The sequence below is a fragment of the Amblyomma maculatum genome, chromosome 10, assembly GCF_055883805.1.
Source record: "Amblyomma maculatum isolate TAMU_Amacu chromosome 10, ASM5588380v1, whole genome shotgun sequence".
Classification (NCBI taxonomy): domain Eukaryota; kingdom Metazoa; phylum Arthropoda; class Arachnida; order Ixodida; family Ixodidae; genus Amblyomma; species Amblyomma maculatum.
Window position 1 is genome coordinate 168,870,286 of NC_139353.1, and position 12,324 is coordinate 168,882,609.

The 12,324-nt window shown below is 49.0% G+C and overlaps 1 protein-coding gene across 5 annotated transcripts in view; it reads right to left on the bottom strand.

The window, feature by feature from the left end:
• LOC146177893 (uncharacterized) overlaps positions 1-12,324 on the bottom strand; it is a 206,803-nt gene that overhangs the window by 95,090 nt on the left and 99,389 nt on the right. For all 5 annotated transcript variants that reach the window (XM_084580636.1, XM_084580635.1, XM_084580634.1 and 2 more), the window contains exon 9: positions 6,591-6,767. In XM_084580636.1, the coding sequence (XP_084436762.1) occupies positions 6,591-6,767 (177 nt within the window). The remainder of the gene's footprint in view (positions 1-6,590; positions 6,768-12,324) is intronic.

The following is a 12,324-nucleotide window of genomic DNA, read 5'->3' on the forward strand; positions in this document are numbered from 1 at the left end:
ACGGCCGGCCGCACCTCACCCGCGCAGCTTACTCGACCGTCCGAGCAGCGCTTCAGCGGAAAGAAAAACAAAAATATTTTCAGTGCCACGACCATCCGTGCCGCCGACGCACGCAGACCCAAGCACGTCGGCGTCAGAAATTCGATTCTACGAAGGCGGAAGAGTGCTGCTGCTCGTCCTCTCCCACCGTTCCCCCGCTCACTCCTTTTGTCCCCGCAGTAGGAGTAGGCTCGCATTTCGCGTCGCGCCGGCTGTCTTGGTACGATCTCGGGCAAGGACGAAACAGAGCGCAGAGAGGAAGAGAGAGAGAAAAAACAAAAGAGCATGCACGGCTCGGCCAGCAAAACTAGCGAAACGCGGGAAAAAAAAACGGTGAGAAGAAAAAGCAGCCAATGACGTTACCCAATGGTGATCACGTGATAGTGTCATGCCAGTGCTACTGAGCTCCGTGCCTTTGCTGACCGCCAACGACGCCTACTACGCAGTGCACAGATCCATTGTTCGTGGCGGGTGTGCGCGTCGTGTCCCGCAATTTTCTACCAGGCTGTACACTGTCACCTCGTGGTGTGCGCTGTTTGTTTTCGTGCGCGCCGTGTTCGCCATGTTGCTACTATGGCTAGTCGGCCAACAACTCGAAAAAAGCCGCTTGAGCTTCGGGAGAAGGCCGAAGTTTTGATCGAAGTTCGCGCCGGCCGGCTTTCAAAGACTGAAATAGCGCACAAGTTCGGCATCGTGACAAGTACCGTGAGCGGTATCGTGAAGGACGAAGTGCGGATTACCAGTGCTTTGGAAGATGGTGAGTTTGCGCCGAAGTGGAAGAGGATGCGCACAGCTATGCACAAAGACCTTGAAGACGCTCTGCTTGCCTGGGTGAAGAGAGCGTGCAGTGCGAATTTGCCAGTGAATGGAGTGCTACTGAAAGCTAAGGCAGAAGAAATTGCCCTGTGACTGAATGTCGAGTTTGCGTGCAGCGATGGGTGGCTCGACCGTTTTCGGAAAAGGCATGGACTGGCCTTTAGTTGTGTTGTCGGCGAGGCCGCTGCAGTGGATGAAGCGGTCTGCAGCGATTGGAGGCAGAACAAGATGAATGAACTCATGGACGAATATGACCCTCAAGACATATACAATGTGGACGAAACTGCGCTTTTCTACCAGCTACTCCCAAATAAAACGCTCGCATTTGCTGGTGATGACTGCGTGCAGAATGACTGCGATACTACGAATGAGGACCACACTGCGAACTTGGAGGATAGAAGCACTGTTTCTGCGCTGAGCAGTAAGGGTGTGTTTATTGACATCAGTGCGTATGTCAGCATTGACGAAAGTGTGGAAACGTGTAGGGCTGACACACTAGACACTCTGATTGAAGAAAGGCTTGACCTACCATCGGAAACTGCTGCTGAAAATGACAGCTTGAATGTTATGCCTGAATCTGCACTAGTTACCTGTGATGCAGCTGATGCCTGCCTAGACACTTTAGTGCAGCTTTTTGAACAGTGTGAGAGCACTGTAGGGTATCTTCAAAAGTTAAGCGAGATGTCTGCTTTTGTAGCAGGCCATCGATTTTCACGACAGACAAAAAAAAAAAATAACAGACTGGGTAACAGTCAACAATGCCTGATGCCTTACCACTGCAAAGTGCAGTAGACAATCATTAGTCCAATAAATGCTTGTATTGCAGTTTATTTTCCTGAAAGGCCATTTTATTCATTTGTTCTCATATACGAGGTATTTGGATACACTCTGCATGCTCAAACATCATTTTTGGAAGCACTCCTAATTAGACGAACTTCTGATAAGACGAACAACTTTCATGGTCCCTTGCAGTTCGTCTTAAAGGGAGTCTACTGTACATGCGTGCAGCCATTACACGCGTGTATACGGTATTTCTCTGACTCACGCTGCACGCTTCCTATCTCTTAATGTTACCCCTACCATTTTTCGTTCCATAGCCCTCTGGGTTGTCCTCAACTTCAGTAGAACTCTCTTGGTTAGCCTCCACGTTTCAGCCCCATAGGTGAGTACAGGTAAGATGCACTAGTAAATATACTGCAATATTGAACTGCACCCCAGCACCATTCCACGCACCGCACTGAATGTACTACGTAAAAAGTGCTGGCTACCATGCGTGAAGTACCATGATGGTTACGAGCATGATTAGCAAAAGAGAGGATTAACATGGGAGCACCGCTTTCGCTCTATACTCCGTTTCATACATCAAATGCAACACTGCCAAAGCTACAGCTCTTGTTTGCATGCTTCGAATCCGCACTGAAAAATAGTGCCTGCTCTTTACGAGAGGAAATAATAGTTATTTTGTCTGCAAGCTTAATAAATCTTACATTTGCCATCAACTTCATAAAGAGCACCTTTTTTAGGGAGAAAGGATCAGATTCGGTGAATTCGTATGTTTTTTATGTCGTTTTTGTTCGTGTCGCGTTTTCGCTGCCCCGCAACCTTGCCAGCTGTGCCACTAGATGGCACTGGCTGCGCCCTCCGTGCTGTGCATCTTTTTTTGAGAAAATGGTTCTTCGGTGCGCATTTTTTCTATAAGATCCGCACTGCGCAGATGTCTAGGCATGCGAACCAAGTTATTGCAAACGTGTATGTTCGGAACAGAGCCCGTTTCCGCAGGAACCACTTGGCCACAAAACGAGTGCGTAGTGATACGCCTCTTTTTTTTTTCTTGCGGACTACTTGCGTAGCTTTCGCTGCGTTGCACCTGATGTATGAAACGGAGTATAGTCTTGGGCCCAGGTCGGGCTTCGACTGATGTGCGGCTTACGATCCCCTATTGTAGAGTGAACAGAGAGCTTGCTGGAGACGTGCTGATGTAGACGTATACCGCTTTGCTACTGGACCTCCCCTGCGTATGTGCATTGACAGAGGTGAGTACAATCACGGCCACTGCACCTGCGCTATGGTAAACGTGCATATGTTTACGTCAGTACGTCTCTAACTACACTTTGGGCGTTACAGCGGCAACACATATGAAATACCGTATGAGCATGTGTAAAGGCACCTATTTCCTGCAGCAAATATTAAAAAAAAAAATTCGGGAATAACTTTCAAAATGCAAGCGCACAGGAGCTTCCAGGTGCCACCTACGGATGGCGGCAAAAGTCGCAGGTAATCGTCACCATACTTAAAAAAGGGAATTGCGCTAAAAAAAGACACGGACGAGGAGAGGACATGGACGGGCGCAAGCTTGATAAGCTCCATTGTGTCTGCGACCTGCCGTGCCCGATTTTTTGGCTATTGCCTCAAGAAGAATCTAGTGCCGATAGAATTCACAGCTCTTTTTGGCCACGTTTTGCCGTCTGTTGGTCATTTGAAGCGCCTCTGCAAGATATTTTGCGCCCGTCCATGTCCTCTCCTCGTCCGTGTCTTTTTTTAGCGCAATTCCCTTTTTTAAGTATGTATGACCGACTAGCCCAACAACGTGCTCTCTTAAATTACGTTTCTTCTGCAGTGGGCCCTTTCTTTTGTGTTTCTCCGTCAAGCTGTAATGTACCTACTTTGATAAGCTCCATTGTGTCTGCGACCTGCCGTGCCCGATTTTTTGGCTATTGCCTCAAGAAGAATCTAGTGCCGATAGAATTCACAGCTCTTTTTGGCCACGTTTTGCCGTCTGTTGGTCATTTGAAGCGCCTCTGCAAGATATTTTGCGCCCGTCCATGTCCTCTCCTCGTCCGTGTCTTTTTTTAGCGCAATTCCCTTTTTTAAGTACCGTAAAAACCCGCGTATAATACGAACCCGAATATAATACGAGGTGAAATTCTGGAGACGCGAAATGGAAAAAAAAAGTTTTTACCGCATATAATACGAGAGAGAAAAAACAAGACATTTATTGAAATCGGACCTCACACTTCAATCACTTTCATCTTCAGCAGCGCTTTCCTCGGAAATTTCTTTGTCGGACAAATCATCCCACAGGTACTCATCTTCTGTGCCATCGAGGGCGTTTGAGATGCCGCACTTCTTAAACGAACGGCGCACAAGCTCCTCTGGGATGCTTGCCCACGCGTCCACAATCCATTTGCACAGCGTGGCTGGCGATGCTCGCTTCAGCCGCCCGGCCGGCGTCACTGCAGGCTCACCTGACCGCATCCATTCCGCGTAGCATCGCTTGACTGCGTCCTTGAAGGGTTTGTTGACACAAACGTCGAGAGGCTGAAGTTGTGAGGTCATCCCACCCGGAATCACAACAAGTTCTGTGCGGCAGTCGCTTAGCAGCCTTTTCACCGAGTCGGCCAAATGGCAACGAAACGCGTCCAGCACGAGGATGGATGGAAAGGACAACAGTGCACCGGGCCGTTTGCACCACACTGACTTCACCCAGTCGAGGACAAGATCCTCGTTCATCCAACCTTTTTCGTGGCATCTCACGATGACATTCTTCGGCAGCTCCTCACCTTTCGGCATTGTCTTGCGCTTGAAGATGACATAGGGCGGGAGCTTGCGGCCGTCTGCCGTGCACGATAGCATGACTGTAACCCGCGTCTTCTCGTTTCCAGTAGACCGGATACAAACTTGTTTAGAGCCTTTCTCATGGACGGTGAGGGGCGATGGCATGTCCAGGTAAACCGGCGTCTGGTCAGCATTGCCTATTTGCCCCAGCTGAAAGTTTTTGGTCTTTCGCAAAGAAATCACGTGGCGCTGAAAAGCCACCAGCAGCTCTTCGAAGGATTCGGGCAGCTTTTGTGAAATCGAGGTTCGCCGGCGTAGCGAGAATCCAGCACGGCACATATAGCGATGTATCCAGTGCTTGCTTGCTTTGAAGGCGGAGCTCGGAATTCCCTTTTCCCTTGCAAGCTCCCTAGCTTTTGCTTGCATAAGCTCTACGCTCACAGCTAGATGCGATGCTCGCTGTTCTCGTACGAACTCCGTCAGAGCGAGTTCAATTTCCGGGAATGCGCCATTCTTTGGCCCGCGAAAGCTTCTTCGCATTCCCTTGCACGCGAAAAGGGCTTCTTTCTGTCGTCGCCATCCGCGAATGCTTCCCTCGGTGACGCCAAACTGCCTCCCGGCCGCACTGTTGCCGATGTTTTCAGCAACTAAAATCACCTTTCTCTTAAAAGCAGCCGAGTACTGTTTCCGAGACCCTGGCATCCTGCTCGTTCACTTAAAGAAAAAAGCGTGCACTTTTTCGCGAACCGTGGTTTGCACGAGAGCACATGCGCTGATGCTGTGCGCACTCGACGACTCAACAACAAAGAGACGACACCTCGACGTCGTGGCCACTGCGGGGTGCGGCCACGTTAGGGCAACGAAGCCAAGCCGTAGCCGCACATCGATAACAAAGCCAAGCCGTAGCCACGCGGCAACAACGAAACCAAAACTTCTCGCAAAACTTTGACATTTTGGTTGGGATCCGCAAATAATACGAGGCGGAAATTTGGAACGCTGAAAGTTGGAAAAAAAACTCGTATTATACGCGGGTTTTTACGGTATGTATGACCGACTAGCCCAACAACGTGCTCTCTTAAATTACGTTTCTTCTGCAGTGGGCCCTTTCTTTTGTGTTTCTCCGTCAAGCTGTAATGTACCTACTTTGATAAGCTCCATTGTGTCTGCGACCTGCCGTGCCCGATTTTTTGGCTATTGCCTCAAGAAGAATCTAGTGCCGATAGAATTCACAGCTCTTTTTGGCCACGTTTTGCCGTCTGTTGGTCATTTGAAGCGCCTCTGCAAGATATTTTGCGCCCGTCCATGTCCTCTCCTCGTCCGTGTCTTTTTTTTGCGCAATTCCCTTTTTTAAGTATGTATGACCGACTAGCCCAACAACGTGCTCTCTTAAAATCGTCACCATATTATTCCCTCTGCCGCGAGCTTCCACAATCCATATCAGCATTGGTATCGCCAGCCCCAGCCGTCCCAGCTTTGTTTTACCGACTGTCAAAGGCACGAGTAACGGTAGCAGTAGCGTGGTTGGCGTGGTCACACACTGCAGTTGCAGCTCGTATGTCTCTGCTTTATTTTTCGTGAATTGCCGTCCAGTGTCGCCGTTCTAGCACGATGGGCAAGCATATTGGTTGCTACACGGAAGGTTCTAAACTGAAAGTAATGGAGTTTGCCCTTGAACACAGCAAGCTTGCGGCTGGCGGGAAACTTGACGTGCACGAGAAATGTGTCGGATAGCGCAACCAGAAGGATGCAACCAGTTACAAAAGGCATTTTGAGGCAAGCCGTGCAAGTATCCCGAGCTGGAAGAAGAGCTGTTCTGCTATGCAATTGAAGTGCGGAACAATGGCTATGCATTAACAACTAACATGCTGTGCATGGAGACACAAGCCTTGGCCCATGCGAGCAGTATACCGCACGAGGACTTCAAGGCTAGTGTTGGCTGGTTACTAAGATTTCGAAAGAGGAAGGGCCTATCTTTTCGGCAAGGGACCATGCTGTGCCAACAGCTTCTATTATAGCACTGAATGCGTCCTCAGTCTTCTGGGGCATTGAAGTTGTCCCCGCTGTTATGCTGTCAATGGAAGCTGATCGTTGCACAGACAACCTGCGTTTTGGTATGTGCGCATGACCTTATTACTTATTGTGTTTGCACTAACCCCTGTGTAAACCACCTAGCAGCTCACCCGCATGGCCTCCACCACCTCCCAGTTCTTGGTGCGCAGGTCGTTGTTCTTGGCCCGCTGGTCGTCCAGCTCACGTCGCAGCTCCTCCACAGCAGCCTCGTGTGCCTGGGCAAGCCGCTGCTCAGCCCCCTCGGCCGCGGCCTCCGCCTCTGCCTTCTTGCGCGACAGCTCGCTCACCTGCCAGAAAGACACAAGTGATACTCTTCACCTTTCGAAAGCCCCCTTCAAGCACAGGGGTTTAACTCTTTGTGTGAAAAAATCACAAAAAATTACATTCTTGACCTCTTTATTTTGTTAACAAAATTCGCAATGCAAAGAATTTTGTTATTTCCGAATCTGCCCCATTGAAAACCATAATATATTTTTGTGATTTAACGAAGTAATTTTATACCGCACTCTTGATTTCACGAAGTCCTCGCACATCGCATGCATGTACCAGTAGCCACCTTGACAATTGGATGAGAACTTCACACCACATTTTGCATCTGCCCTTTTCCGAGCCAATTTTGCCGGCAGCCTGGAAATTGCAAGCGAAACAAAATCCGTTGTGTGCATACAAAACCCACGGTGCGGAAGTTTTAGGACACGTCATGCCATGGCGTAACTGGCCAGTTAATGAAAAAGCGCTAACCGGAAATACTGTATTTACTCGCGTAATGAACCCATTTCTTTTTTTCAGGAAAAATTCACGAGAGCTTGAGGAGAGGGCTAACGAGTCCATCCCAGCCATCAATCATCAAAGAAAGCATGCGGTCAGCCACAATCATGACGCTGGCTCTTTGCATTTTTCCCATCAAAAGGTGCGTGCGCAACGCAACGAGCAGAGCAGGCCACCGCAGGCACTCCTCTCAAGGCTGATGGCACTCTGCCAAGTTTGCACCCCTCCCCCCTTGCCCCACCACTAAAGGTAAGGACCCACCGGCGCAGCGCACTGCCAAGAAATAGAAAGGAATGGGCTGATGGTTTTTTTTTTTCCTTATTTTGCCAAGTTCTCAGTGGCAAAGTGAGAGGTGGGCTCTTATGCAAGTAAATATGGTACGTGCACATGAAGCCTGAACGAAGATTGCCTCACCCAAGGTGCGATACATACATACGACTAAATCTAGTTCACTATAATAGGGCAATGTCCCGTTAAACAAAACATCCGGTGCACTTGTTAGCTATTATTGATAGAATTTCTTATTTTCTGAATTCGTAATTTACATGTTCCCATAAGTGTTCCACAAACATGTTGTACTTCAATTGGGCAGCTAAAACATAGCGGCCTCGACGTAATGAAGTTCGCAATTTAACGGAATTTTCAGCTGGATGTAGGACTTCGTTATAGCGAAGTTCAACTGTACCTATACATAGCTACATCCAAAGTTTCCCTGAAAAATACTGCCTAATTTGCTCATTACAGCATTCAAAAGACTCGAATCTGTGCATGTGACCCGTTAATTTAAAGAGAAATCATGCCAAACTTTGAAGGCTTTAAGTTCGAGAAATATTGGCTCCGTAGACAGTCTTGATCTCATTTGAAACATTGCGATTCAGGTTATTACTATATTTCAGCTCACAATCGAGAATAAGCCCATCAGAGCATAAAACAAAACAAGAGAACAGCGCAAAACATGAGCTGCTATTGGTTTCCCGACACACATGACCAAAATGGCAAACTGACTTGTTCGCGACGTGGACTGCTTGTGGTTAGGCACCATTTTGAGAAAGTCACGCCGCTAGACCTCATTGGCCTAGTGCCGCTCCCTAGCCGTGAAAATGTTGCCAGAGATAAGAAAGAAAGTTGCATCACCACATCCTGTCATCTATTTACGGGCATCATAATCGTGGCAGCATATGAAAAAATTATGTCTAAGCAACAGTAGGATGTGTTGTCTGGCAATATTTCAGACATGACAGTTGTGCGAAAAAGACATGCACAAGACGGTACGGGTCATCCCGTACCCTGTCTTTTTCGAGTCTTTTTCGGGCAACTATCATGTCTGAAAGGTGCCCAAGCAACATTTAATGCCACAATAGATGTCATGCAGAATTGGTGGCACAGTGGCAGTCGTGAAACGGCATCCCACGACACACGAAATCCCAAACCTTGCCTAAATAAACTTGCTTCTGAATGTTACACGGTGCAAGATATCACTAGTTATGCGCTGACAGCGATTACAGTGTGACCGTCAGAATGACAATCCCATGCCACGACTTCAGCGCCAACTACACGGAGGTTGCAAAGCGAATGCACTCATTTTGGTATCAGTATATCAGGACCACACATTATGTTCACTGACATATTTGTTCTTGCAAGGACAATTGCAGTAAATGCTCGTTACAGTCCAGCCCACTTATAACAGCCACAGATATAACGAACACTCACTTAGTAAGAACGAGGGCGGTGCTACCGTCAAAATATATATTGGGGCAATGGCACAGTGTCTCACATAGAATGAACTGTTGCGGCCTTAACACTCGGTTAGAGCGAACGCGAAGCTGTCGGGCCCCCATAGTTGCCGCGGGTGAATTTCGCGCACTTTGTGTTCCCCTGACACGACGCGAACACAGAGTGCACAAAGCGTCCCCCAGCGCTCCTTTGCGGGTAAAATAAAGTAAAAAAAAAAGAAAAAGCGCGCGTTGAGAAATGAAAACGAAAAAGCGCGCACGGTGACGAAAGAGAAAGTGGCGCCGCCCGCGTTACTGTGATGCATCCACGTGATCTGCGTCGCCCAATTCGGAAAGTGAGGCGCCTGCTCTACCGGCTCGAACCGGTTCTCCATTTGTTGCTCCATTGCCACCCCGCGCTGAGGGCATTGCGCCGTCGATTCTTTCTGTGCGATGGCACTGCGTTGACATCGTTGCCGCATCCGTGCCTTTCCCGGATCGGGGAGTTGAAGGCTGCCTCAACGCGCGAGCCCAAGGGCTTGACTTGCGCCTGGTGCGATGGAGGACTGTACGCCGACCCCTTCAGGTGCTAAAAGGAAAGCTGTCGACATCGCAACGAAGATGGCCATTGTTAATGAACTTGCTCAAGGTGCAAAAAACTGCGAACTGGTCAAGAAGTACGGACTGTCGAAATCGACCATTTCAACCATTGCTAAGGGCAAGGAAAAGATTCTTGCTGCTACCGTGAATGCCGACCCGACGACTAGAAAGCGCCTTCGGAAGGCGACCTACGCGGACGAGGACGCACTGCTGAAGTGGTTCGCTGTCTCGCAACGTTCCGATCAGTGGACCGCTGATGCTCTCCAAGGCTAAAGACTTCGCCTTCCTTTTGGACTTTCCCGATTTCCGCCCAGGCAATGGATGGCTCCACCGGTTTAAGGCTCGCCACGGAATTGTTTTCAAGGCGGTCGTCGGCGAGGCCGCGTCTGTGAGCAACGAGGGCGTCGATGCGTGGCTTTCCGACAACCTCCCAACAATCACGAGCTATGCTCCACGGGACGTTTACAACGCTGCCATCGCATAGCGACTCATCAAGCCTACTCTCATCACTTCGAGGTGAGAGGCATTGCAGGCGCTTACGACTGCATCGGTGTATCTTGCCGTTGAGCAGTTTCAAGAAAGCGGTGCTGCCGCCTAGCCACGATGGTATCTCAAATGGCGGTCGTCGTGATTCTCGATTGAAAAATAACTTCTAATTAAGAGTTACTCTAAGCTTTTCAACTTCGAATTACTGAGTGATATTTCTACTGGATTGAATACAAAACAGCCAGGACCATATCATCACTTCTAATTAATCGAAAATTCCAATTAAGCGACTTCTAATTATCGGGAGCGGACTATATCATGATGGTTTACATAGGTCCCTTGGGGCAGGCCTGAAGAATTTGCAAAACGTGCTGGCACTATGAAATTCATTATGGTCATTCCTGGATAGTTACCCCAGGGCAAGACAATTCTTTTTTTCCAAATTTCCTCACAGAGACATTTTAGCAGTCTCAAAATCAATGTTATTAATCAGACGTGCACCAACCAAATTTTCATTGTTTCTAGACACAATATTTTGAAAAACGAAAACTGTCTTGCCCTCGGAAAATTATTGAGGTATGGAATGAAAGAAACCTCATGAAAATCTGATCCGTGGTTCCCGAGATACGGCTGTCCTACGCAGCTACACTAGGCAAAAAAGTGATTCTGAGAAAATGGCCTTAGAGGTTGAGAGAACACTAGCTTTTTGTTTGTCAAGATATCGCAATGAAATTCTTAGGAAAGGCTCATAGCATGGACATTTCAATAACTATTAAGTTTCATAAAACTGTGTTTGCTGGTTCTCAAGTTAGAGAAGTATATGCAGTAGAACCCCGTTGTTACGTTCCTCACTGCTGCGTTTTCCCGGCTGTTACGTCGCTTTCATCCGGTCCCGGCATTGCTACCGTAGGATCCAATGTATTGGGATCCTCGTTATGTTATAGCTGTGAAAACGTTCCCGCATGATACGTCGCAACTGGTCACCGCGAGCCCGCCTGAGGCAACGCACGCCGACCACCATTTTGACTTTTGAAGAGTCTTGGCTAGGCTTGGCTATGGAACTAACTTCAAGAAGCCGTACGCGAGTTGGAGAGGCCGCCAAAGATGGCCATCTGCATCGTGAACGTCAGCTAGGTGGCATGCACTGCCACCGCCCGATTCAAAGGGTTCAGCTTCATTCATCCATTCTTCCGTCGAACCAGTCCACGACAAAGCCGGTCATGAACCGGTCGAACTAACCCTTGTCCTTTGTATCAGACGATCGTGATCTGACGTTCTTCGATGGCGTCGCGCAAGCGGAAGGCCGGCATTGCTACAGTAGGATCCAATGTATTGGGATCCTCGTTATGTTGTAGCTGTGAAAACGTTCCCGCATGATACGTCGCAACTGGTCACCGCGAGCCCGCCTGAGGCAACGCACGCCGACCACCATTTTGACTTTTGAAGAGTCTTGGCTAGGCTTGGCTATGGAACTAACTTCAAGAAGCCGTACGCGAGTTGGAGAGGCCGCCAAAGATGGCCATCTGCCTCGTGAACGTCAGCTAGGTGGCATGCACCGCCACCGCCCGATTCAAAGGGTTCAGCTTCATTCATCCATTCTTCCGTCGAACCAGTCCACGACAAAGCCGGTTATGAACCGGTCGAACTAACCCTTGTCCTTTGTATCAGACGATCGTGATCTGACGTTCTTCGATGGCGTCGCGCAAGCGGAAGGCGCTTTCCCTCCAGGAAAAGCTGGACGCACTCAACGCTGTCAACAGGCAGCCAGCGCGGAAAAGAATTGATATTGCCAAAGATCTTGGTCTGCCACCATCGACGCTTAACAGCATCGTCTCAAAGCGTCCCGAGATTGAAGGCAATGCAGCGCTTTTCGGCCCGAAAGCTAAGCAGGCTCGTGGGGCCAAGTATGGAAACCTCGACAAGGCTCTTCTGACCTGATTCAAGCAAGCTCGCGCTGCCAGCGTCAACTTTGATGGCAGCATTTTGCGCAAGAAGGCAGTGGACATCACCGACAGACTGGGCATCACGAACTTTGCGGCGTCGAATGGCTGGTTCGACCGTTTCCGGAAGAGGCACGGCATCGCGTACAAGACAGTAAGCGGTGAATCAGCAAGTGTGAACTTGGCAACAGTTGACGATTGGAAGGCCACACTATCTGCTATACTAATTAAGGACTATGCGCCTCGTGACATCTACAACGCCGATGAAACAGGCTTTTTTTTTTCGGGTGCAGCCGTCGAAGTCCCTAAGCCTGAAAGGAGAAGAGTGTCACGGAGGC